The sequence below is a fragment of the Antechinus flavipes genome, chromosome 2 (assembly GCF_016432865.1).
Source record: "Antechinus flavipes isolate AdamAnt ecotype Samford, QLD, Australia chromosome 2, AdamAnt_v2, whole genome shotgun sequence".
Classification (NCBI taxonomy): Eukaryota; Metazoa; Chordata; class Mammalia; order Dasyuromorphia; family Dasyuridae; genus Antechinus; species Antechinus flavipes.
Genome location: NC_067399.1, coordinates 617,971,076 through 617,998,709, shown reverse-complemented (window position 1 = coordinate 617,998,709; position 27,634 = coordinate 617,971,076). Strand labels below are relative to the sequence as shown.

The 27,634-nt window shown below is 37.7% G+C and overlaps 1 protein-coding gene across 2 annotated transcripts in view; it reads right to left on the bottom strand.

The window, feature by feature from the left end:
- The window catches only part of DRGX (dorsal root ganglia homeobox), a 45,732-nt gene extending 19,249 nt beyond the window's left edge, over window positions 1–26,483 (bottom strand). Inside the window, exons 1-5 of one of the 2 annotated variants that reach the window (XM_051973977.1) lie at window positions 26,391–26,483; window positions 21,702–21,799; window positions 19,873–19,974; window positions 17,001–17,173; window positions 16,799–16,911 (exon numbers count right to left, since the gene is read on the bottom strand). In XM_051973977.1, coding sequence (XP_051829937.1) covers window positions 16,799–16,911; window positions 17,001–17,173; window positions 19,873–19,974; window positions 21,702–21,799; window positions 26,391–26,424 — 520 coding nt within the window. In that variant the 5' untranslated portion in view covers window positions 26,425–26,483. Of the gene's footprint in view, window positions 1–16,798; window positions 16,912–17,000; window positions 17,174–19,872; window positions 19,975–21,701; window positions 21,803–26,390 lie in introns of both variants that reach the window. The other variant, XM_051973976.1, reaches the window with a different exon arrangement.
- Between the last annotated feature and the right edge of the window lie 1,151 nt (window positions 26,484–27,634).

Sequence of the window (27,634 nt, the reverse complement as noted above, 5' to 3'; positions counted from 1 at the left end):
CACTCTTTCTCAATGATCTTATCAGTTCCTAACAGTTCAATTGCTATTGCCTTGCAGATGATACCCTTATCTCTGGTTCCATCACTGATCTCTTGCAAAGAGTTAGATGGGAAGAGACAGCTAACCCAACTTCCTCATTTTACAGAGCAAGATATTTCCACATAGATGACCTATAGGCATGTTCAACTTAATATGTCTAAAACAGAATTCATTATCTGCTCCCTAAATCTGCCTCTCCTCCAGACTTTCTAGTCTCCATCATCCTTTTAGCTGCCCAGTTTCAAAACTTCAGAATTATCCTCAATTCTTTCCATTGACCTCAAGCCCTCCATTTCCAGTTAGTTGCTAGTTATGTCTATTCTACTCCACAGTATCTTTTGCAACCACACCCTCCTCTCTACTCACATTCCAACCCTTTTATGTAGTTCATATGTTCATCAGCTCTCAACAGAACCATTCAGTAATGAAGAGATTACAAGATTTCTTCAAGTTTTGTAGACTTCTTTCACCACTCTTCTTCATACAGCCTCCATTTCATCCAGACTAGCCTCCTGATGGTTCCTTCAACTCACTGTAATATTTCCTACTTTCTTACCCAACCCTAGAATTCATTTGTTCCTCACATCGAGGTTAGGTTGCTGGGCTTCCTTGAAAACTCAATTCAAAGAACACTGGGAAATGAATATAAACTGCTTGCATTTTTGTTTTTCTTCCTGGGTTATTTCTACCTTCTGAATTCAATTCTCCCTGTGCAACAAGAAAACTGTTCAGTTCTGCACACATATATTGTATCTAGGATATACTGTAACCTATTCAACATGTAAAGGACTGCTTGCCATCTAGGGGAGGGGGTAGAGGGAGGGAGGGGAAAAATCGGAAGAGAAGTGAATGCAAGGGATAATGCTGTTAAAAAAAAATTACCCTGGCATGGGTTCTATCAATAAAAAGTTATTAAAAAAAAAAAAAAAAAGAAAACTCAATTCAAGTGTCAAGTCCTCCATGAAGCCTTTTCAGATTCTTATGGTTGCTAGTGATTTTTCCCTCCTTAAATCATCTTGAATTTATCTATTTCCATGGAAAACACGAGTTCCTTGAAAATGGGAATTTATTTTTGACTTGTGCCTTTCATCACCAGTACCTAGCACAGTGCTTTTTACACAATGGAAACATAATAAACACCTATTGAATAGAAGGTAAATTAAATAATAGTGCCAGCAATTTGTTTTTCTCCTACTGTGGCTAGGTTAGTAACATTCAGGTCAATTTGATTACTTCTTCTTTTCAATATAAAGCATGCTCCTTGGCCAAATATTGACAGGCTGCCATGCTGCCAGGAACAGAAACCAAGGCCTAGTGGACTTAACCCTCATCTCCAAAATTTCTATCATATGGCCTTACTGTCCTGATAAACTGCTGTCTCAGTCACTCACTACATTTAGACCCAACTTCAGATCACTTCTCAGGCAACATTCTTCATCAACCATCATTCCATGCTTCATATCCTTGGCCTGTCCTTTTCCTTGTTCCCATTAAATCACACAGAACCACAAGTAAAACAATTTTATCATTATTCATGGAAAGGAAATAGTATCAACCTATTGGATTAAATGAAATCAATCTCACTCAGCATCCCACCAATTTCCCAAAAGAAAATATATTCCCCATCTACCATAATGCTCATGAATGTATTGCTTCTCCCATTAGAACGTAAACTCCTTGAGGAAAAATATTTTTTCACTTTTTGCATTTGTAATCCTAGCATTTAGCACCCTGTTGTTGTTGTTCACTCATGTCCAATTCTCTGTAACCCTATTTGGGGTTTTCTTGGCAACAATATTGGATTGGTTTGCCATTTTCTTCTTTCTCTCATTTTATTAATATGAAAATGAGGCAAGCTGGGTTAAGTGACTTTGCCCTGGATCACACAGCTAGTGTCCAAATCATTTAAAACTCAGATCCTCCTGACTCTAGGACCCAGCACTCCATCTACTGGGCCACTTAGTGCCCATTTAGCACCTAGTAAGCACTGAATTTTTTTTTTGTTCATTTATTCACAAAATGCTACTGGCCTTGGAATCAGGAGGACCTGACACTTAATCTGGCCCCAGGCACTTAATACTTCCTAGCAGTGTGACCCTGGCAAAGCAAGTCATTTAATCCCAATTGCTTCAACCAAAAAAAAAAAAAATCCATAAAAAGAACATATGTACTGGATCCAATTCTAGATAGTGTTATGAAAAGAACAGTGAACTTAGAACTGGGGTATCCTGGATATAAACATTGCATTTACCATTGACTAATCACATGATCTTCTGTTCTTCTTTCTTTTTAAAACTGAGAATATTACACATTAGCTATTTATCTCATAGAATCAACTAAAATTGTATACATAAAGTAAAATATTAATATTAGCTATCATAATTCTATTCAGAAGGGTCTTGACACATCCCACTTCCATTTTTTTCTTCATCATATACTGCTTCTATTTCTCTATCCAATGACATCTCCATGTTTGCATTTGATACCGTGTGATGAAATCCCCGTAAAATGCTCACAGCCACAACCATGAGAGCAAGCAATCCAGGCAAACTGCCTATCCGTCTGCTTGGGAAAGATGGGCTTTGATATATGACATGATAGCACTTTCCTATCAATGGCACAGCAGTGCTCCACAAATGGAGGGAGAATAGGGGCTATAACTCACAAGAAGTGGAGCCAGGAGTGAATTATGAAAGTCATTCCCTGGCAACTGTAATTATTTTTCTCCTTATCCCCTGTACTATGGATCACAGGTTAAAGGAAGCTGAGACCAAATATAATAGGCAGAGAGCTTCTTCTGGAAGCAGACTTCAAATCAGCTCTCACTTGCCCTGTGGCCAGGCACTTCCATTGCAAACTAGAGATCCCTGTTTATGCCCATTAATAACCTCCTCCGTATTAATGAATTGTGCATACGGTGCCATCCATTAAGGCAGTGTTTGGAAAATTCTTTGTGCTCTCAAAGTCTTTTTTCTTTCCTCTGGGCACACATTATTGTTATTCAAACCATAAACATAGCAGAGTCAAGCATCTTGTCTTTTTTTTTCCTGTGTTTCCATGAAAGGTTCAACAATAAAAGAATGTAATCATGAGACTCTATGTGCCAGTTTTAGAGAACCAATTTCTGAGACCTACCTCTTTAAAAGCATCAATGGGGAAAAAAAAAAAAAAACTTACCGCTATCTGTGCCATCACCCAAAACAACATTAAAAAAATCGTAGTCTTCTCCACATCCAGCCAACTGGGCTTAATGATAGTAACACTAGGCTTAAACCATCCTCACCTAGCATTCCTACACATCTGCACCCATGCCTTCTTTAAAGCAATGCTTTCCCTATGCTCCAGCTCTATTATTTACAGCCTTAATGATGAACAAGATATTTGCAAAATAGGGGGCCTGCTCATACTTCTCCCCATTACCTCATCAGCAATTATCTTAGGGAGTCTTGCCCTCATAGGTACACCTTTCCTAGCCGGGTTCTACTCAAAAGATTCCATTATTGAAGCCATAAACACATCTCACGTAAACACCTGAGCCCTATGCATGACTATAGTAGACACAATGCTCACAGCTGTTTACAGCATACGAGTTGTCCACTTTGCCCTCATAAAAGAACCCCGATTCTTTCCTATATCACCACTAAATGAAAATTTCTTAGATGGCTACAAATCAAGAAAATGGGGGAGAATACAAAAATTATCAATAGATAGAAAAAAAAGTCTACTCCTCAGAAAGGGGTACAATTCCTTCTTTGAGTTGGGAATGGGAAACATCTCAGAATAATGATAGCTAGCATTAATATAGCACTTTAAAGTTTATAAAGCACTTTACTAATGTCAATTCATTTGATCCTCACAAACCTAGAAGGTAACCATTATTATCATATGCATTTTACAAATGAAGAAATTAATGCTAAAAGAGACTATGTCACTTGCCCAGACTCACATTGCTAGTTTTGTCTGAAGAAGATTTTCCTGGTTATGAGTCTCACATGTTATCCTCTATAATACCTACAGATATCAAGGGTATAGACAAGAGCTATCAAATCACAAAGAAAGAAAAACTATTTTCAATCATTTCAGAAAAAAAAAGCTTCATAAAGTCACAATGAATAGAACATAAGGAAAAAACTCTTATCAAAAAGTGGAATAGGTTGCCTTAGGTAGTAATAGATCTGTAGATAGAACAGAAAGGAATCCTTTTGGGCTTAGAGTTGGCTTAGATGACCTCTGAGTTCCTTTCTAAATTCTAAAATTCTTGATCCTATAGTACAGCAATTTGATCTATTGAAAAATGGAAACGAGAACTCTAGTCAAGGCTAGAATGGCAGGACGCTGAGTGTAGAGAAATTTGCTTCTAGAAATGTTATCAACTATCCCATATCTGAAGGTCTTGTTCATAGAAGGGTCGATTTTCCTCTGCAGTATGACACTTAAGAGTCATATTAGATTCCAGAGTTTCCCCTCTAAAAATAATATGATTAGATGAAGATGGCTGTCTACACAGCCAAAATAAAAATGAAGAATTGAAAGAATTTTCTACATAAATTAAAGAAAAAGATACATATCTTACTCTCAACTATTTGAATAGTTCTTACAGAAGTATTTAAATGGTTTGACTTGGCTAAACAATTGTCTCAGTTCCCCTCATTAGAGACGGCGTCTTGGGATTCAGTATGTCAGTGCTAGGTTTGGCATTACTTCCATCCCGATTCCACCCTTAAATGTCTAGCTACTAGCCAACCCAGCCCTACCTAATGGGATAGATTGCTCAGAGGGAGGCGCTAATGAAATAAAAATAGTATCAGTTGATCTGATTAGAGTGTTTTAAGATTTGCTAAGAGTTATTTCAGTTTATTCTCTTAACAACCTATGAGATAGGTACTATTGTTATTTCCTTTTTACAGATAAGGAAACTGAGTCACAAAGAGACTAAGAGATTTGCCAGTGTCACATTGTAAGTACCTAAAGTGGAATTTGAACCCCAAGCTTTTGACTTCAGGTCCACTGTTCTACCTTGTTTCTTAAAGGTCTCTAGTGAAACATTCCCTGAGTACACACAGTCAGACTTTGGGAAGAGAGAGTGAGTTTCCTAAATCCCTTTAGCAACTTTCATCTAAGGACTCTTAGCTGATTCCACTAGGGGACAGTTTGACTATCCAAACTGAGGAAGGACGTGAGGATGGGAGAATAAAGATAAAATGTTAACCAGAGCAACTGGTTAGGCTCCGGGATAAATTTAATCTCATTCTTGACTTCTGTCACCATAGCCAGTCTGATTACTTTAAATTTGCCATTTTGCTCCCAAACTGAAAAAGATTAAATTTCCAAACAACACAGCCTGATGGATCTGGTAAGTTTTGAGAGAGAGTAGCAGCAGAATGGGAGAGTATGAGTCAAAGAGAAATGTCCATCACAGACTAAAACTGGTCCATGCATAGTCAAGGATCAATTAGCCACACATTGATTATGTACTTTGCAGATTATTCACAAAGCCTTTATCCTGTTCCTTGGACTTGGAACAGACTTTAGAGATAATCTAGTACAGAATTTCATTTTACAGATGAGAAAAATAAAGCCCAGAGAAGAAGCCCAAACTCACAAAGACAATAAATGATAGAGCTAAGGTTTGAATTCACCTCTGAGACTACAGATTGAATGTTCTTTCCATTGGACCACACTGCCTCCCTTCTCAGTTGATATTCACCAGAAAATGCAAATTAATCAAATTATCCTAAGGGACCAGGGTTTCATCATGAATTCCAAAGTCAAACAGAAATGAATTTTGGATTCTCTGCCCTTTCTATTTTCTGTACTACTTACTGTTCACCTCCATTAGCAAGGAAATAGAGAATGGATTATAAAAGCACTAGCAAGAAGCATTATAGGACTTTTTCCACAGGCATTAGTCCTAGCTAAAAGCAGTATGATAAAATAATAAAGGACTCAGTACAGTAGAAAGACATTGTACTAATAGTTAAGAGATCTAGAGTTAAACCGTAATTGTAACACTTAATAGCTGTGTGACTAGAAGTAGCTTCAACTCAGTTTTCCTCACCTTTAAAATGGGAATAATACCACTTGCACTATTTGTTTCATGACTTTGTTATGAGTAGAAAGTGTTTTTATAAACTAAAATTACTGTATACATAGAAATTATTATTAGTGTTCTTCTTAATTCTGAACATATTGATGGAACTTGGAAGAGTATTGCCTGAGAGTCCAGTAGCCTGAATCATCCCAGACTTTCAATCTACCTCATCTGTCCCTCAAAATTTGCTCTGTGGTTCCTTATGCCATGCCCTCCCCCCATTCTGAGGAATGGCAAATATTCAGAGGTGGCCCCATCTTGTCAATACTAAAGTTTTTTCTCTAAATACCATGACCATGAAGACACGTTGATACCAGCCCTAACCACCAAATGAGGGTTGTGGTAAATAAAAGAGAGTGACTCTACTTGACTAACATCACAATGCTTAAAGCTGATATGAACATATTTTCATGTGTTCAAAAAGTTTTGTTGTTGATCTAGAAAGTCTCAGTTGTGTGTTGTTGGGGTTTTTTCAAAGCCTAGAATGTTTTCTACGTGGCATTTAGAATAGATAGGTAAGACGTAGCAAGATCTCTCTTCTATCATCATATCGGTTAACAAAATGCTGAAGGCTCTGAACTATCAGAGAATGGGCGGCTCCCCCCAAGGCTCAATCCTTTTCCACTTCTTACCCCTCTGGAGAGGTTCCAGTGATACCTGCACCTTTGTCAGGCTCCTATTGGTTGTGGCAATTCCAAAAGGAAGGTGAGAGCATAGTAACTAAAAGTGTGGATAAATACAAGCCACAGTCTAAAATGCCCCAACATTAGAAAATTATTTCTTCAAATTAAAAAGACCCAACTCCATCTAAGATGTTCACAGAGTCTCAAGGTTTGAAAGAGACTTCTAAGCTAATTGAGTCCAATTCATATCTCCACTATCTCCAGAGGCTGCCCATCCCACTAGCGGACAGTTCTTCCTGTTTGGAGCTTGCTTATGACAGAGGGAGGCACTCTAAAACCAAATACATATTTCCAAGTTTAAAAGTCAGCAAAAATGATGGTGAAATCAATGGAAAGAAGCTCTTTCAGTGCCAAGCTTTAAACATTTACTTCAACCCAGATAACCCATAATATCTTAGAGTTTAATCCTTTGATTTTTTACCTAATTTCAGATCTCTAGAATGGGAAATAAAAAAGAAGATGATGATGAGATTGGAAGAAAGGATAGATAATGAAGGTTGGAAGAAATTCATATTTTGCTATAATCATCTCTATGGATAAGGAAAAAGAATGTGTCAGAGAAAGAACTATTTGAAGGTCAAACTCCCTCTTGTCCCAAAGTCATATTCTCTCCCTTCCTAATGAAAAGGATCGCGTTCCATAGTGTCAAGACAGTAGATAGAATTTGTCAGGATAAGACTTCTGGAGCAGGATGGAGCCCCCATGTGCTATCTTTTGGTACAAAATAAACAGTGAAGCACAAAGTAAAACTGAGTCCAATCAGCTAGAAAAGCAATCTGGTGTTGTGAAAAAAGCATCAGAATGCAAATCAAAAGACCTAGAATCAACTATAATGCTTGTTTGTTTTTTATTATATGTATGATTAAGAGTCCCAAGTCATTTTGAAATACATGATATTAATACAATTGTGAGTGAACTTTTATGACTAGGTTCCTCCTTCATTCTCAAAAATAGAGGAAGCTACTTATAAGGTACTGAGCAAACAGGGCTTTGAGGGAAACCAATCTTTCAAATGCCCTTCATGGTGTTCACTAGACCCAGAATTATATTAGACCTGGAGTCAAATTGTGCTTCTAACTACATACATATTACACACACACACACACACACACACACACACACACACACACACACACATTTTGTTACTGTTCAGTCATTTTTCAGTCATGCCCAATTCTTTGTAACCGCATTTGGGGTTTTCTTGACAAAGATACTGGATTGTTTCACCATTTCTTTCTCTAGCTCACTTTATAAAAGAAGAAACTAGCAAACAGCATCAAATTTGAACTCAAGAAGATAAATTTTCCTGACTCCAGGACCAGCTCTCTATCTACTGCACCACCTAGTTGCTTCCATATATATCCATAGGTAAAAACCTATTAATAGCTAGCATTTATGTAGCTCTTTAAGATTTGCAAAGTGCTTTACAAATATTTTCTCATCTGACCTTCACAACAACCCAGAGAAATAGATGCTATTATTATCTTCATTTTATGGATGAGGAACATGAGACAGACAGAAATTAAGTGACTCACCCAAATACACACAGCTGGTAAATGTCTGTGGCTGTATTTGAACTCAGGTTTTCCTGACTTGGGATCCATTATGCTATTTGCTGTGCTGTCTAACTACCCTCATGGGTACTTAGATTTCTCTAAGCCTTAATTTCCTCATCTGTAAAATGGGAGTGTTAACACCTATAGCATTTATCCCATAGGACTGTTGAGAGGATTAAATAAGATTAAGGATAAAAAGCATACTTTGTATAAGTGTAAGCACTACTAGCAGTGATTATTTATGTGGTGTTATAGAGACTTATTATTTATCATCATCATCATCAATAAAAATTGGTTAGGAAGTCCATTAGGGGAAACTAAAGTAATTCAGGAAAGAATTAGTGAGTGTGGCTTATAGTATATAAATTAGACCTGGCAATGGGCATTGAAATGAAAAACCAGGAAAATCTACTCACTATTCTTAGGTAGAATAGAGGTTAAAAGGATTAAATTCCTACTTGTTGGGGGAAGTCTGAGAGAACAAGAGGAAGTGGGTAGAATGAGTAATAAAATAGTCACAGAGCAAACCCCACAAGTACCACAAAACAATTGAGTATTAAATATTTGGACATTATTTAGGATATAACTACCAAGCTCATATATTTTCAACCACACGGAAATTCTTGGACTCTGACAGTGGTTTTTTTTTTTGCAAAGGTTTCTAGGGCATATGTGAAAATAATCACCAAGGAGATAAGCAATTGATCTGTGTGGGTATCTTTTCCCCCTGTTCATTTGCTGGTGCCAGTGCAGAAGTCCAGCTTTCCAGCCCACCCAGCGAGTCAGATCACTTGGGTAAGCTATCTGATGGCAAGTGTCCTTAGTCCCAATAACAGTTCTGTGCCTCATCCCACAGAAATTGTTAGCTTTCTGGTCCCCTCATTCTTAGACATTGATCAAAGAAACTCAACTACAGCCTTAACAGACCCATTACCTTTTCAATTTATAAGTCAAACCCAGGGGAATTTTGTTGGATGGCATGATGAGGTCCACATTTACATATAGGTAGATTAGACAATATCTCTGGGAGTACTACAAAAAAACTGGGCTCTGGATTCTCAAAGATTATACTAATGAAAAGCAGATCATAAGCAATTTTAATCTGTATCAATGAAAAATCACAGTTCTTTAAAAATATTGATGAAAAACAAAGGCATTTTCTCTTTTTCTTTTTACCTATCTTCTTCAATGTCTAACCCGACAATAAACTGCAGTCTGAAATCCACCAACAGCAAAAAACTATCTTTTTGAGTTAAGACACTCTATGTCTCTACTACTTCCCTTTTAAAAGGTTCTAGTCCTTAGGTGAATAACAGGGACATCTTAGTGTTAATGTACTGAGTCACCTAGCTAGAACTGAAACAAGAAAGACAGATTTAATGAATGGAACAACAAAGAAAAGTTCTACCCAAAATGAACAACCTGGGTTGGGAACTGCATTCAATTCCCTGAACTATCAGTGAGGTCACTTGAGTAATCAAAGAAAAGTATAAGGTCAGTAGATACTTAGGAATAGGATGATGAACAAATCCGGACTCAGGAAGGAAATGGATATGGGAAATAGAAGGCCCCCAAAAAGGGCCCTGTCTACTCCATGTTTTAAGCAGGATCAATCTTGATTCATCTCCTTCAAGGCACTATCTCCTCTATGAAATCTTTATTGATTCTTGATCTAAGGTCAATAAATCATTTTCCCTCTTGGGACCTCATTTTCCTTAGCTATAAAATTAAAAGACTGAACTAGATGATCTCTAAATTCCCTCCATGATTCTGAATGTCCCCAATTTTGCCAGGGGCTAACCCTGAAGCTCTAAGTGTTCTCTTCCTGCTGATGCTTTTCAAGAGCATCTTAAACATTTCTTTTGTCCACATCACTCCTTGTCTTGCATTTTATTTGTATCTGTTCATGTCATCTCCTTCTCCCTTTTTCAAATAGGACAGAGCAATGTAGGTTATTTTTGTGCCCATTAGGCATTTAATGAGTAAGGCAGCATTCATGCTGACATATAATCCATCTACATCAGGATTGACCAATTTCACATGAACCATATTCAACAAACATTTTTGCAAGTACCTGCTATGTTAAGTACTGTACCCTGCAGTAATTCAGATATAGTCCCTATTCTCATAGAATTTACAGCTTGTTAAAGAGATAGGATGCCAACACAAATAACTATAGTACATAATGCAGAAGAGATCAGTGAGGGAGGGGGAGGCATTTGAGTTCAGTTGTAATGGTTGGAAAACTGGGAATTTCTTCCCTTTTTTAATTTTAAAAAAAAAAAAAAACCTCAGCGGTCTGCTGATGCCATTGACAAATTCTAAGCATGGGACCCAAAAATAACTAGGGAGTATAGTGAGTAAAATGATATATTTAGAGTCAGGAAGATCTAAATTCAAATCCTGTCTCAAACACATATGGGTTATATGATCCTAGTCAAGTCACTTAACCATTTGGCCTACATAGGCCTTCCTGACCTAGAAGGCTGATGTAGACCCTGCATTCTATATAAACCGTGAGGTATTCCCCACTTTCCTTCTGTACTTAGAGTAGCCAGATGCCTACACTGTGCCTATCATATAGAGTAAATACAGTATCCAGCCCTGACTTCTTACAAATTTCTCCTCAACACTTGAGATAATATTTACAAAAGCTCTTAACACAGTGTCTAGCACATAGTAGATACTCTACAAATACTTGTTTCCTTCTTTCTTCCCTCCTTCTTTTTCCTTTCCCCTTTTTCAAGAGCAAGTGTGGCTTTCTATTGAAATATCCCTAATCTTACCTTTACAAAAATCCCTTGACTCATTTTTTTTCAAAATTAGAATCACCTCTCAGAGGGTTTTAGGAGTCTTTATTTAACATCCAGATCATACTAACACACTAACACACAAGCCAGGTCAAAGATGAGTTGGGGGGTTGCTATTAAATGCCCTCTTCCACACTTGCTTTTTCTTTCTATGGTAACTAAAACTTTAGCATTAGAGAATTGTTCCTTTGGGTTAAGATGGTACTATTCCAAGTATTCTCTTTAAAAAAAAAAAAACACCCCAGGGAGAGGTCATACATTAAATAGAAGGACATAGCAAAAAGAGATGGCAAAACATCCTAGTTTAATGACCTTGGGCAAAGGCCCAAAGCACCTCATTTGGGATGTGAGGTCAATAAGTCACTTCCCCTCAGTGGAACTCATTTTCCTTATCTGTTAAATTAAAAGATTGAACAAGATGACCTTTTAAGTATCCTTCCATGCTAAGATTTCATGATTCAGAGTATCTCCAGTTTTGCCAAGGGCCAGATCAGCTAACGCCAAGACCATACACATACATTGCCATTTAAATTTATAGTGACCTTACTTTTTTCCAACTTATATAACACTAATAAAATATGTTTTGTTTTTTTTTAATGTCTGAGGCTTTTGCTGAAACCCTATCCCTGTTGCTTTTATTCAGTTAGGAAAGCCAGGATTTCCCAACCTGGTGTATACACACATATTCCTCCCTAAGGAGGTATAAGAAACATGTTAAAGGAACGTAGGGAATATTTGGTAAATAACTATATTATATTGTTGAAAGTAATCGATCTATTTCTTTGCATGCCTGTGCATGGTAAATGCCAGAATTTACTTCCTCTCATATTGAATAGGAGGTATAGGTAAACCAAGGGGGACAGAAACAGAAAAAAGTTAGGAACTCCTGCAATACCAATCTATCTTACTTAGATCAGATGACATTTATAGCATAGCTTTCAAGAATTCTGATGGCAAAAGAAGAGGATGTATCACCCCACATCTCTATGCCCAGCTGTGCCCAACAGCCCCAAATGTCTCTAGCTGCCTATTGGCCAAGAAGGATAAATAGGGTGCCAAAATACTCCCAGTTTATAGGACAAAAGAAGGGAGAATCTGCTAAGGAAAAAAAAAAAAAAAACGTATTTCCTAATGTTCCTTCCTAACTGTTCCTTTTTCTACCCCAGTGAATTAATGAACTCTTCTACCCAATACTCAATGTAGCTCCAATTGGAATCAGCAGATCCATTAACACTAACAAAAATTTCCTCTAGCCCTTCACTACAGACCACTTTGCCCTTAAAATGTGCATTTCTGAAACACACCTGAAACCTGTTACTTCCTGGTGGCAAATGCTTAGCCACAATGCAATAGGTACCCAAAGGATAAGTTGCAAGTCTAAAACATCTAGTGATTTTTATTCTGCTTATGTGAATGCGGTCTCCATGGCACACTGAAGTCTATGCCAGGCAAAGGCTATATGAGGTATCCATTGATTCCAAGTACAGTCACCATCATTTTGAAAGGCTATAGCTAAAAATAAGAACAATAATTCCAATATGATAGACACTATTATTATAACATCATAAAGCATAAAAATAACTCTCTTTTATATTGTGCTTTATGGTTACAAAGCACTTTACATACTTCCCTAATTTGTTTTTTACAATAACCCTGAGAGGTGAGTAGTTTTCAATATTCTTAACCCTATTTTATCCAAAAGGAAATTGAAATTCAGTGAAGTTAAATCAGTTGTCCAACTGGGAAATGACAGTAGGGACATAACAGGGGGAAATGACAGACTAAGAAACGACAATGGGGACCAAGTCCAAACCCTGTGTAATTTCATGCTACTGCATTGTCCCCGGTCCAGTGACTCAAATGAGAATCTTAGATCCCGGACTCATCACCACTGACCAGCCTCCAAAGTATTGGTCTAAATTTTCCTGTTGCCTTGCCACTGATCAAGGGTGTTTTATAACTGACTTTCACCTGGATTTCCCAACTTAACTCAACAATTGAATCTAGTGTATGATGAAAATGCCTCTCCTCAAATAGTCTAACACTAAAAGAAAAAACTTTAAAGACTCTAGAACTCAGATTATTTCAATGATTAAAAAAAAAGGCCTGAAGGTAAAGAGGGCTACATACTTCTAATAACAATAACAATAGTAGTAATAATCATAAAATGCTTTCCATAACTTCCCAGGTGCTTTCTCAATTGGGGAGGGAGGGGAAGAAAGGAGAGAGTCTAGATCTCAAAGTTTTAAAAACAAACATTAAAAATTGTTTTACATGTAACTAGGAAAAATAAAATATTAAGTAGTAATAATAATAATAATAAATAATGATAGCTAAAGTTAAAAAGTTAAGTTAAAAAATAAGATAAAATATTTTGCTTTTTTTCTACAAAGGATTAGCACATATTTTGCTTGACATGGACTATATTCAATTTTAAAAGAAGATATGCACACACACAGACACACACAGACACACACACATATCCTTCCTGTGCTTCTGAGGAGCAAAGCCAACTTCATAGATAGTATAGGTAGGAGACTTCAAAGTATGATGTGAGGGGAGATGAAAAGACTTCCTTGCCCATAAAAATTTCCCCTACTCATTAATAGTAAACCTACTCCATATTTCTCTCTTAAAATGGCAACCATACCTAATAGGACTAAAACATTGAGTCTTTTGTACTTAGTGTTAATAAATGTAGCAGTCCATTCACTTGGTGAAAGGCAGGAGACACCTCCAGGCATGAGAATACATGGCCATCAGAAGTAGAAGAAGCATGAAGAATCAATTCAATTCTATCAACATGTAGAAGCACCTAATATGTACCAGCCACTATGAATTTCATAGTCAGAAAGTCTAACCTAATTTATCCTAAAATAAAATTTCCTCTACAACATCCCCAACAAGTGGCCATTTAGCTTTTATTTTAAAACCTTTAGGGAGGGGGAAGTCACAACCTTCTCAGTCAATTCATTCTACTTTTGGATAGCTCTCATTCTTAGGAAGTTTTTCCTAGTATCCAGTCTAAATCTGCCTCTTGGCAACTTCTATCAACTGCTCCTAATTCTGGCCTCAGGGGCCCAAATAGTAATAAATCTAAATCCTTTTCCAGGTAGTAGCTTTTCAAATACTTGAAGGACATTAAAATAGGAGAAAAAAATCGCTGACTGAAGCACATTGCCATGGACCAGTCCCACAGAGGAGTATAGATTTATTCTAAGGACAAAAGAGACAGTTTGCGAAGTATATTAAGAGCCAGCCTAGGTCTGGAGAACATTCTAGTCTTCCCTCTCCAATAAACTAACTATGTGATTCTAGAAGGGGCTGCCTAATATTGAAAAAGGAGTTCCCCCTCAACTGAGAATTCCCTAAACCAATGAAATGATAGCTCTAAACCCTAGTCCAGATCTCCAAAAAACAAGACCTATGCATGGGATAAAGATTATAGATCAGCACCATCTCCATTCAGGGTTATTTGCTTGGCTTAATGTGGGCACAATGTAAGAAGAATGAAAAAATGGTTGTTAAATAGCAGTGGAAATGGCACTGGCTCTAGAGACAAAGAATTTGCATTCAAAGTCTGCCTCTGATGCTTACTGGATAACCTTGAACAAATCACTTAAAATCCCTAGTGGTCAGTTTCCTCCTTCATGAGGAGAATGAACCAGAAGACTTCTGAGGTCATTTTCAGCTTTAGCTCTATGGTCCTATGAAGTGAAATCAATTAAATCAGGTGCCAGGAACCTAGAAGGACTAGACCTAAATAGCCAGGAAGCTAGCCCAGTAACCACCAAAGACTATCCTCATGCATCACTTTTCCACTAGTTTCCTATACCCATCGGAAACTTAAGGAATTTTAAAAAAAAAGAAAGAAAGAAAGCAAAGCTATCCTAGCCACAAAAACTCTATCCTTCTGATAAAAGCAACAACCACTAGATATACAGATCCTATTTTCAAAACTGCAGTGTCTTGGAATGCATAGACTGAATCTGGTATAGGTAGGGAAACTTTCAAAGAAACAAATAAAGAATGGCCAATGTTTTATGAAGAAAAAATAAAGTTTGTTTTTTTTAAAGAAATAGTTTTGAGAAATACTCAGTGGCATGTTAACAGACCAGTAGATAAGGAAGGTATGGCCAAATGAGACTGATCTCAAGACAAATTCTATCAAACTAGAGTGGGGCATGGAACAGAGGTGAGGGATTGGGGGTACTCGAAGATAGGGACTAACCAAGAAACTGAAGGTAGTCTGTGGTGGAGAATCCCATATGAAGACTGGCAAGGACTGGGTTCTAATCCAAGCTCTTCTATTAGCTATGGACCTGGAAGGCATTTAAACCTTCTGACTCTCTATTTCTTTATCTGTTAAATGAAGATAACAATATCTGTCCTGAAGATAACAATATCTGTCCTGCTTTTCTCACAGGGTTAACAGGAAGCTTTATTGCAAGAATAATAATATAAGAAATATAAGAAGAAAAAGAAGCACATTACAATAGAAAAGATATGGGTCAATGCTAAGCGATGATGGAAAATGCTGATCACATCCAAAGAAAAAACTAAGGAGTCTGAATGAGAACAAAGAATATGATTTTTACCTTTTTTGGTTGTTTTCTGTTTTTTTTTTTTCCTTCTTGTGATTTTTCCCTTTGTTTTGAGTCTTCTTTCACAACATGAGTAATGTGGAAATATACTTAACATGATTTTACATGTATTGCTTATTGTCTTGAGGAGAAGGGAGGGAAAAGAAGAAGGGAGAAAAACTTGGAACTCAAAATTGTATAAAGATGAATGTTAAAACTATCTTTGCTTGAATTGTGGGTGAAAAGAAAGTATTAGAGAGAGAGAAAGAAAGAAAGAAAAAGAGAGAGAAAAGAAAGGAAGGAAAAGAAAGAAAAGAGAGAGAGAAAAGGAAGGAAAGAGAAAGAAAGAAAGAAAGAAAGAAAGAAAGAAAGAAAGAAAGAAAGAAAGAAAGAAAGAAAGAAAGAAAGAAAGAAAGAAAGAAAAGAGAAAGAGGGAGGGAGAGAGGGAAGGAAAGAGGAAGGGAGGGAGGGAGGGAAGGAGGAAGGGAGGGAGGGAGAGAAAAGGAAGGAAGGAAGGAAGAAGGAAGGAAGGAAGGAAGGAAGGAAGGAAGGAAGGAAGGAAGGGAGGGAAGAAGGAAGGAAGAGAGAGAGAAGAAAGCAAGGAAGGAAGGACAAATCATTAGACTATATTCAAATGCAAAGTCTGATAATTACTAGCCCTAATCCTGTGACTCAAATTACTTAGATTCTCAGCTCAGTTTCCTCATCTATAAAATGGGAACAATAATATTTACAATACCTACTGCTGTGATTAAAGTGCTTTGTAAATCTCAAATTGCTATATAAATGTGGGCTCTTATAGAAAAGCAATATGGAATCCTCTTCTTGAGCAGCTAATGAATTACTGGATTATAAAATAAGAATATCTGATTGTTAATAAAGTTAACAGCTGTAATCATCTATGCTGACAAAGCATGCCTAAAATCCTGAAGAGGGATAGGATGGCACACCTAGAATCCTGATAACAAAAGAAGTTCTCTTGGATGGCCAACTCCTCCCTGAGGAGCCAGATTCCCAAGAGTATCCCTCTACTTACCTTTCAATGAAGCAACATGTGACAAAGCTTGAGCATAGGTGGCTGTGTTCAGGAGTGTTCCAGGTAAGCACGAAGGAAAGAACGGTCCTGTGGGACCCACAGTTCGACTCAGGCTGGTAAAGAAAGAAAATTACTTAGCAATGAATCAAATCTCTGTGAACTGCCACTCGTAATCCCAAGGGACTAGATTGTCTTCCCTTACCTCTGCTGGGCCTCCAAAGTATCCTTTTTGTTTCGAGTTTGTTCTGCTGGGGAAGGGGAATTGATGTTTCTCACTGGTGGGGTCACTTCAGTCATTGGCTCCTTGGGGCCCTCCTGATCAGAAGCCCCTCTTTCTGTTTTCCTCCATTTTGCTCTTCGGTTTTGAAACCATACCTAAGTAAGATATGATTAGAAATCATCACCACCAGAAAGTCAGGAAATTTGCTCCCCAAATAAGATCATGCTAATTTAAAAGGACTTCAATTCCCTAAAATTCTTCTTCTTCAATTCTGCTAAATTCTCCAAAAAAAAAAAAAAAACTTTTTCATTTTTAAATTCATTTGCTAGAGGTATGATTAAGTACAGTCACTTCATCTCTCTTTCCTTTCCATACTGCCAAATGAGGTGTTTTGAGTATTTTGATCAATAAGCAAGCAATTATTAAGTCCCTACTATGGGCAAGCACTAGATTAACAGAGATGGATTAATCTCTAATTCATCATTATTGGGGGGAGGGGAAGTTGAAAGGTAGAGTCAGTAATGCTTTTCTAAGGAAGCCTATCAAATCTCATCTAGTTCAGTCCAAAGCCATCCATAGAAATGAGCAAAATGTTCCAGTTCTTTACATTTTCTGACTTCAAGGATTTTAAGCAAAACTGTTTCTGTTCCCTTGAGGAGGATCTAATTTAACAGCAGCAGTGTAGTAACAGTAGTAGATATATTACTGTTGTTGCTATTATTACTATAATTATAAAGAGCATTTCACACATCGAAGGAGTTTAATAAATGTTTAGCAATTGATTGGCTGACTAATAGGTTGCATTTATAATACACACTGTAAGATAGACTGGGCAGATAGCATTCCTATTTTGAAGATTAAAAAGAAAACAAATTATAATTCAGATTTAGTGACTTCCCCAGGATCACTAACCCATACCTTCTCCTACATCATGTCTCTTTTCTCTATTATCATTTGATAATAACAGACTTTTCTGGCCTCCAATTTGGCTTTTCTTCTTTCTTCCCATCACCCCATTCCCATCATTGACATTGCCTTAAATTACTTTCCCCAGTCCCTATATTTTTCCTTTTCACACACCAGCTTACTGTTGGAATCCTAGAACCCCACAGAGCTTGGTTTGGACACCAACTACACTAGCATGTTAGCTTGCCCACATTGTCCCCCGATTATCATTCTCCTTCAACTCGTTTCTTTTTTTTTTTTTTTTATTTAGTTGGCTTTTAATTGCACATATCAGCAAACGTTGAATAATGATTTTATCTATATTCTAAATTTAGGGCAGTTAAATGCAAAGCAAAATGCAGGCACTTTCTTGCGTCTTAATTGAATGAAGGTCACAGCTATAACAACATTTAATTGAGCCATTTTTCATTATCATATTTTAATGACTTTGCACTGACAGTTCGCCGGCTTCTGAGGAAAGAGCATGATGAAGTCATTTATTTCCCTATTTAGTTATTGTTTGACAACATCAGCTTAGATTAAGACTCTGCTTTAGAGTGCATTAATCATATTTGAATGAGCAAGGGGTACAAATGTAAACATTTTTCCCATCGTGGCTGATGCCCGTGTCCCACGCTAACGCAGACCAAACAACTCGGTGCATCCATTGTCTGTTTGCATAATAGCCAACAACAGCTCCAACAACAATTCCCTGCCTCTAATTGTTACCACCCCTATCTCACCCTTGCACCTTTCAGGGAGAAGTTATGATCTTCCACTTCTGAATGCTCAATAATTGTCCCATTTATCTCAATTTGCAGTTCAGTCTTTAGGCAGCTATCGCCAAACTGGCATTTTAAAAAAGGACCTATAGTATCCTGGAAAAAGGAGATTTTCATTTCCAAATAATAATCAGTTTAATTTGCCCGCATATGACCAATGATTCATGTTCAGATTTAATAATCAGGATCACATAATCTGATTATAGGGGAAATAATTTGTTTACAATCCCCAATTTACTGCTCTGAATTCCATTATCTCTATTCTGCCATTGGGTTTTAAGAGATACTAACATGACCCAGGGGAACAAAAGGCAAACCATTATATTTCCTACAATTAGATCTTTGCATAGCCTTAACCCCAAGCCCCTGCATAAAAAAAGACTAGGAACAGCATACAAGAAACCCCATAAATAAAATGAATCCATAATTGTCCTCCTAGAATGGCTCAGTCCAGACAACCAAGCTTTAATATTTGCAGTTATTTGGGGTATCTCTTGCCCCTACCTATCTTCTGGGCTTAGCTTATTTATGCATGTCAATGTAATAAGTATACAGCTATTGAAAAGAAATCTTGGTAGGAGATTATCATGGTGCCCAGTTTACACTCCTCTTTGTGATTGTTTGCCTCCGCTATTTAGGGTTTTTTAAATTACAAACACATTTTGAAGATTCTTAATTTCGTAGCATTCTGAACATCAGGAAAAGTCTAACTTGATGCAACTTCTAAAAACCAGAAGAGGTCACACTTCCCATCGGAAGCAATGGCACTCTACGATGGATTAGCTCAGCCAGCCTTACAGAGTGTCCAGGGTTGCTTGAAGCATCAGTCTCAGTTTTTTTCCCCCCTCTCCAAAGCAAAGAAATGGATGTGCATTGATGTAATTTAGTACCTTAGAGACGCGGACAAATTAGTGTAGAACATTATCACTAGTTAATTATGAATGACCGATTAATCAACCTAATCTAATATTCCACATTATGTTGATGTTATTAAAGTGCATCATGAAAATGACAGATAGTCTTCATTTGCTTTCTTTGGCCAAATGTACACTCTGCATTCATGATGTCAAAAAAAAAGTTTGCCAGCTTTAATATTAGAGAGTTAAATAATTTAAAACAATGTTTACCTGCACTCTGGCTTCTGTGAGGTTGATTTTCATGGCTAGCTCTTCTCTGGTGAAGACATCTGGATAGTGGGTTTGGGCAAAGACTGCCTCCAGAGCTTCCAGCTGATTAAAAGAGGAAGGTTTATTGATAAGAGGCTGTGGAACAAGGATGGGAATAGGGACGAAGGATGCTGAGGTATAACAGTGGGTTGCTATAGGAGTTGGAGAACCCATTAAAAGCATCTCCTTTGGTAGGGAACCTGCTTCCCAGCTCAGACAAAGGAAATGATGGTGGGGAAGGAGTTATTACAAAATACCAGACAGCACCTAAAAATTCAATCACTTATAGTAGAAAGGCATATAGTAACACACACATATATATAATTGCATATATATTATAAATATATATGTGCAGGGAAATAATATAGTGCAGGGAAAAAACACTGGAGTCGACGGGCTTAAATACAAACCCTTGCCTTGATATTTGCAACCTATAGGGAGGGCTTAAGGGTTAAATTTAGGCTGTACAAAGACCTAATTTTAGGGAATATAACGGTTTCCTTTTTATTCCACAGGCACATGTAAATATCTTCTTAAAATGCAGTGGCTGAACAGAGATCAGAGAACTCTCTGGCTCTTAGTTTCCTCATCTATAAAATGAGGGGCTTGGGTTTTTTGGCCTCTAAGGTCTCTTTTAATTCTAAATTCATGATCCTATAACTTTGTGATTTCTAGACTACAGGTCTGAAGATCTGAATTGGAGTCCTGACTATGGCACTTGGAGAATGCTCTTCACTTCTCTGGGACTCAGTTTCCTCATCTGATTTCTAAGGTTTCTTTCATCATTAATATGATCTTTGTAAGCGTGTTAAGGAGCTTCCTCCTCTCTCTCATTTCTAAGGAGGAATTTGAACTTTGGAAAGATAAATCAACTTAACTCATAATTACACCCTGGTAAGTAATGGGCCAAGGCTCAAACCCAGGTCTCTTAATTTAAAGCCTAATTATCTTACTACCACTCAGAAATATACCTAGTGTATAATAGGTGCTTAATTAATATATGTTGACTGATTTTTTTGTACTAGTTTAACTATGACAAGGATAAGTAATTTGTTAAAGTACTGTTGGACTTTTTATTAAAATTCACATGGATTTAAAATCCAAGGGAAGCTTGTTGTGTGGTAAGAGCACTTTACTACATTTTTAACACTTAGAAGAAAAGACTACATTGACATAGTCTAAACACTGCTAATGATCTTTCACGACTCTTCTGTTCTAGCATCCCATGTATCTAAAGCTATCCAAAATCACTTTTGAATGCTTAGACTTCCTTCCTTCATCTTCAGGAGATCAACAAGTCAGTTCAAATGACCTTTTTAAAGTGTGTTTAGTTGGAGAAAATGGCCAACTAGAAAAGAGAAGACCTGGTCACTGATTTATCAAAATAATCATGGGACTTTAGGCAGCTCACAACCTCCCCAAAAATCAACTTCTTCTGATATCAAATGTGACTTCTACCTTGGGTTTTTTGAGGGAAACAAATGAGATAATGCATGTGAAAGCACTTTGAAATTGACAAAGGATCATACAAATGTCAGAGGTCACCATCATTATTGTTACAACATAGGTGCATGTCTTTATGGCCACCAAAAACAAAGATTCTGGTTGACAATGAAAATGATTCAAGGAAATGAAAAATTAGATTAGTCACATTATCTCATTTAATTTTCCATTTTCTCTTTGAACAATACAGAGATTCAATAGTTTTTCTTTATGTTTTTGTTGGAAAAGAAAAAATCAGGAGAGGCTAGCCAAAAAACTTCTTGAAATAAGGAAATAACACATGGTACCTGCTGAAGAGTAAAAGTTGTCCTATTCCTACGTTGTTTTCTCCGCAAAAATCCATCATCAAAATCACCTGTGGAGTGGTTGCCAAAGGGTGCAGTGCCTACTGAGAACAGAAAAAATCCACATTACAAGGAGAGCACCCAATTTCAAAACATGAGCCCTAAGGTTCGAGAAGAGTTATGGTACAATCATAGAGTATATACAAATCCTCATTGACCTTTTTAAAGTTTAATCTTCAGCATATAGAAACTATTTATTTTTCTTATTCAAAGAATAACTTGACTAAAAGGACTATTTGTTTCTATCTCATACCATGAAGAAAGTTATATTACCCAATTTCAAGAGGTCCATTTATTGGAAAGTTGCCTTTTACTATACTTATTTATGTATTTGTCACGTCTCTACCTCCTACATACTATAAGCTTCTTGAATGTTGGAACTATGCCTTTGTACTGCTAATGCCTTCCATAAGTAGGAACTCAAAAAATACTCATTGAATTGTTACTGGGTTGGTGTCTAACTTACAAATGAAAATGTATTTGGAAAGGAGGTAAGAGCTCTTGTAACACGTCTGGCAAATATCAAGACTCCAGTTTCCAGCTCTCTTACAGCATCTGAGCATTTAAGCTATCCCTAAATAATTGCATATCTATTCTAAAGACAATTTCTTGTTTTATATCTCTACATGTGGCAAGATTACAGATAGGAAAACTAATTTTTTTAAAAAAACCTTCAGAATTACAATAACTTTTTTCTTCAACTATCAGAACATTTAGAGGGTAAAAATTTATGAATGAATATTATTTACAATTGGTTACAATACATCTGTTGCACCTTAATGACTCTGTCACAACAATAACAGCAAAAAGACTTTCAGAATAATGGAATCAATGGCCAATATATAGTCTATAGTCTAAGATGGGAGCTCTTCTTCAGTGCAACAGCAAAATCAAGTAGAGACATGGGTAGTAACAGTTTTGGGCTTCCCTTCAAAAAGAAGAGGTTTTGTTTTGATTTCCTTTCTAAAGTATGGAAAGCTCCCAAAAAGTTGGAGCTGAACATGGATCTAAATGTACCTGCAGATCATTTCCCAAATATGTACAGTTTATTAGTTAGCCCATGATGGGGCCTTAGAAAAACAGGTAAGAATTTCTACATTTACCAAAGGATTTTTCACTTAGCATCCTGGGTTATTATTATTAGGATCAGAGGCAAATTTCATGGACAACACAATTCAGAAGTGCCACACATAAGACAAGGAAGGTTTATATTTTCCTTAATTCATAGTATTCCCTTGACTTTTATTTACATGTTATTGAATATTCAAATTCTTCTTAAAACAGTAAGCTAATTTAAGAACATTTCTCCCCTGGTTCATTCAAAATTTAAAAAGCAAAGCCTCCTATCTGTATTATAGTGCTGAGAATAAAACATTTTTTTTTGGAAACAAAACAAATTTGAGTTTTTTATGGTTCAGGGAGCCAAATAATTTCTTGAAACTAACTCATCAGTAAGCAATATTGACAATCAAAGTTCCCAAAGAGTGTGAACAAATGGGGAAGCAGAGTAACTTGTCCACAGTTCTGGGACTTATTTTTCTGAAAGTGTGCTTTGAATGAATAACATGAATAATCCTAAATGCATACATGACAGTGAAACAATAGCTCTAATTTACACCCCATTTTGAGGTCTACAAACATTATTTAGGGAATGTCTTCTGAACTAAAACACATCAACTTTTACCCTAAAAAGATTTCATGAAAGATAAAGGGATATTAATATTCCAAATGTTGATATTCATAGAATATTTTCCCTACACTAACTTAAACCAAAGTAAAAAGGTCTATTTTGCAAAATTAATCAGGGAATAAGTTTGCATAAAAGTAGAAAATGATTTTAAATAATCTATCCTTGTATTCTGTGGTTCAATTTTATTCAATTTAACAAACACCTATTAAGTATCTACTAGAATTAAAGTTTTAAGCTAAGTGCTGGATGAAAATAAACAGGGCAATAGGAGAAGTGGGACTAAGGACAGGAAGAGGGACATGAGCAAAACCTATATCTTTTCCTTCATCCAGAGAAAGGTACAGTGCAACCAATTAACTAGCCAGCTAGGGACTCTCTTTAATGCAGCATCTATCTTCACTATAAGTTTATGAGGTTTTGTCAAGAAATGACAAAGTTAGCATTGAAATGGACAAAATATGAAATATGTGTGGTTTTCCATCTTGGGCCATAAAGGAACTTAGCATTCACTGTTTGTCAGGGACTTGTATACTCTTCGGTTTTCACCAGAATGCTAGGTTAGCACTTTGTAATTGTTCCAAGTCTAGGCAGGTGCTTAAGAGCAGAGCATGGCACACTCAGTTAAAAACAAACCTTCCCCCTGTGTCTTTACTAGCTATTTTTCTGGCCAAACTGATTTAGCTTTATTTCTTTGAGAAGCCATTGTAACTTAGTGTACGAATATGTTCCATTATAAAAGGTGTGCACAAATATGCTCCATAGGATATGCTCCACACATCCCAAAATAGGAATATTATTTAAGTTTTTTCTTGTTCTAATAATCTCTGGCTTGCTGAGATGGAAAGTCAAAAGGGTAGCTTCAATCTAACAAAATGAATGTATGCAGAAGACGCTTATACCACGGATCCATATTTTAAAAAATAAATAAAAAACAAACATGTGACTATTTTCCCTCTGAAACCTTAATGGATTAGTGAATAGTCTTCTTGCACATTCATTTGATTTTATATGTCCCTTTAATTTCCCGCCTCCCAATAGGAGCACCAAACTGGTTACATGACATTCTTTTCTTATGTATTTTCTATACCATTTGAAAAATAATAACAGCCACATTACAGAATGTGGGATTCAGGTTACTGAAGCTTTAATAACTTTTAAAGAAGTTGTGAAAATGGATCAACCCTTAAATTAATAAGAGCTTTATTTTACCACTTACCTCACAAGACTGTTGCAAAGAAAGCACTACATAAGCTTGAAAGTGCTATATGAACATGAGTATTAGTCATAATAAAGAAAATAATAATAAAAAGTCCCTGCTTCTTGCCCTTATTCAAAGGATTGAAAGATGTCCTCAAAAGAGATAACCCCTCCAAAAAATGCTCATATTGCTAGAGGAACACTGAATTTGACTGTATGGACACACAAATACAAACACAGGCAGGCTCTCAATATAGATGCCACACAAAGGCATCAGCTGATAGCAATTTCTGCTTCCAGGACCTTAAAGGGCAAACAGGCCAGATATCTGGAGATGACAATTCCCTTCCATCTCCGTAAAGGGGAAGTGGAGGAAAGTTGCCAGCACTGAACAGTAGTTTCTTAAGAGACTTAACAGAAAAGCTCTTAAGTCTTTCCATCTGGGAAGCCGCTGTCCATGTTCTGTTGAAGGGAACAGAAGCAGAGAAGAATTGTTTTGCATGTTTTCTATAACATTTCACGGAAGGGATAATAGGCCAGGCTGGACTATGGTGCAGTCTTAGCCTTGTGGATTGTTTTCAAATTGGTTAAAAGAAAATAAGAAAAGGAAAGAAAGGAAACCCTCTTTTTCACACGCACACCTCTCAAATTAAGGGCTTGGGAGGGCCTGGGGAAGAGTGTCGGAGGATATTTTCACCTGTTCATGATTTATCCAAAGACCAACATCTACAGTAGAAACTGATTAAGTTCAAGTCCTTGCCCAGCCTCGTTCCTCTGCCCCATAGCCTCAATTCCACACACTCATCAGATGATTATATGATTATAAATTTGCAGCACAAAAGCTACAAAAAGCTTTGCAACCCCATACAACCTCTCCCCAACTCCTCTGCCCTAATCATTTTACAGACTGTTGGTAAAATAACATTAAAGATTTATGCTGCCCCTTTGGCTTTGGGGAGGAGCCTGGGCGGGTTTAGAAAGTCCCCCGATTAGAGGCGTGACACCAACATCTGTGCAGCGAGGGGGGAATAGGCTTTTCCTCCATAGCCCGGGGGCTGAACTGTAGGCTCCCTCAGCGGAGGAGAGGCAGGTGGCAAAATGTCACTCAGAGGAGGGAAAAGAGAAAAAGGAAAAGAAGGGAAGAGAAGGGGGAAAAGCAGAGAAGGAAGGACAGGAGGTAGAAAAGTATGAACAGCAAGAAAGAAGGAAGGAAAGGAAGAAAGGAAGAAGAGGAGGGAGGGTGGGGGAGGGAGGGAGAGAGGAGAGAGAGAGAGAGAGAGAGAGAGGAGAGAGAGAGAGAGAGAGAGAGAGAAGAGAGAGAGAGAGAGAGAGAGAGAGAGAGAAGAAGGAGGGAAGGAGAGAGGGAGGGAGGAAAGGAAGGAAGGAGGAAGGAATGGGAGGAAGGAGGAAGGAATGGAGGAAGGAATGAAAGGAAGGAAGGAAGAGAGAAGTGGGCATAGTAAACCTAAGAAAATACGTGAACTGCTAGCACAACCCTTATGAGGAAAGAAAAACTCAAAAATGACCCAACCGACTCTATTCCAATCCTCTGGTCCTTTCTCAACCTCTCACTGCTATCGCTTTCTCTTAAGGCTGGGACCTTACAAGAGTCTTGAGGCAAATTAGCCCTACTACCCCCTCCCCCCAAAAAATACACAATCCCCAAACATATCCTTTTAGGTTCCCCTCCAGCCCCACAAAGTTGAGTTTGGGGCTTTCACGCAGTCCAAGACGACAACACTCACCCTCTAACTGCGGAGGACAGTGGAAATAAAACATTGCAAACTGGGAAGCAGGTTCGGGCTGGGGTCCAGGGCTGCAAGGCAAATAACAGAGGTATTTTCTTGCCCATACTTTTCTTATGCTTCCCCGCCCCCTTGTTCTGCCCCACCCCCGCCCCCACCCCCTTTCAGTCTAAAAGTGGAAGGTTCAAGTCAAACTCAAACTGCACCACTTCCTTATAAATACCCCTACGAGGGGCTGGAGGGCCCCTGGTTTCATGAGGCAAAAAGGGAAATTTCCCGCCCTATACAGGGTCGTTGTGTCCCGCTAATGAGACACAGTTACCTTTTCTGCCCCCTCCCCCGAATTTCAAAGTTGAGAATTATCCACTTAACGGAATTTGTCTATGCATTCATCCTTCTGAGTGAGTCCAGGAGAATGGACGCTTTCTTTCTTTCATCTGTACATCTAACTCCCTAGGCAAACATCTCCAACCGAAAGTTCCCCCTCTCTTCCCCTCCCCCTACCCCCACCCCCGACTCCCGCGAGGGAGGGCAGAGACAGACACACAGTCTTCAGTGGGGGTGGACAAAACCAAGAGACAAACACTGAGATCTAACAGTATTATCTTTTCTAAACTAATAGGAGCAGACAGCAGCAGGGGAAGAGTCTCCTTTCCTTTCCTTGCTCATTCTGTGGTTCTCTTCTTTTCCAACGGTGTCGAGATACATCCTGGAAATCCGGTTCCATTTGACAGGCGGTTTCTGTTAAGTAACTAATATTAAAGGCATGTGAGGGAGGGGGGAAAGAGAAAATTAAAAATGAGGCGCCCCATACCTAATGCGAGTAGAGACGAAAGCACCAGTCGGACATCTATGCAGCGTAAGGAGCTGGGAATTGCCGGCTGCAGTCACAGAAGGACTCTACAGAGTTCGGGAAGTGGCCAGATGTCTTTATATCTGTCTACAGCATGATCTGCCTCTCAGCACTTGCCTTTATAATCTCACGCATAATTGGCCTTAATCTGATTATTTCCAGCGCTGTCTACAGTGAGTAACTTGGATAGGTCTATTGGGCCTTACAAATGGCCCACGTGGTGTTAAAAAAAAAAAATCCGTCATTTCTCAGCAAACATCAGGAATGTTGGTTTCCCCCCCCCCCAATAACAAATCAGAAACAAAAAATTATTCTATAAACATTTCTATTTCTCCTTGCTCCCTCGGTCCTCTGTTCAAGCTCCCTTAGACAGAAACCTTATTTAAGGGGG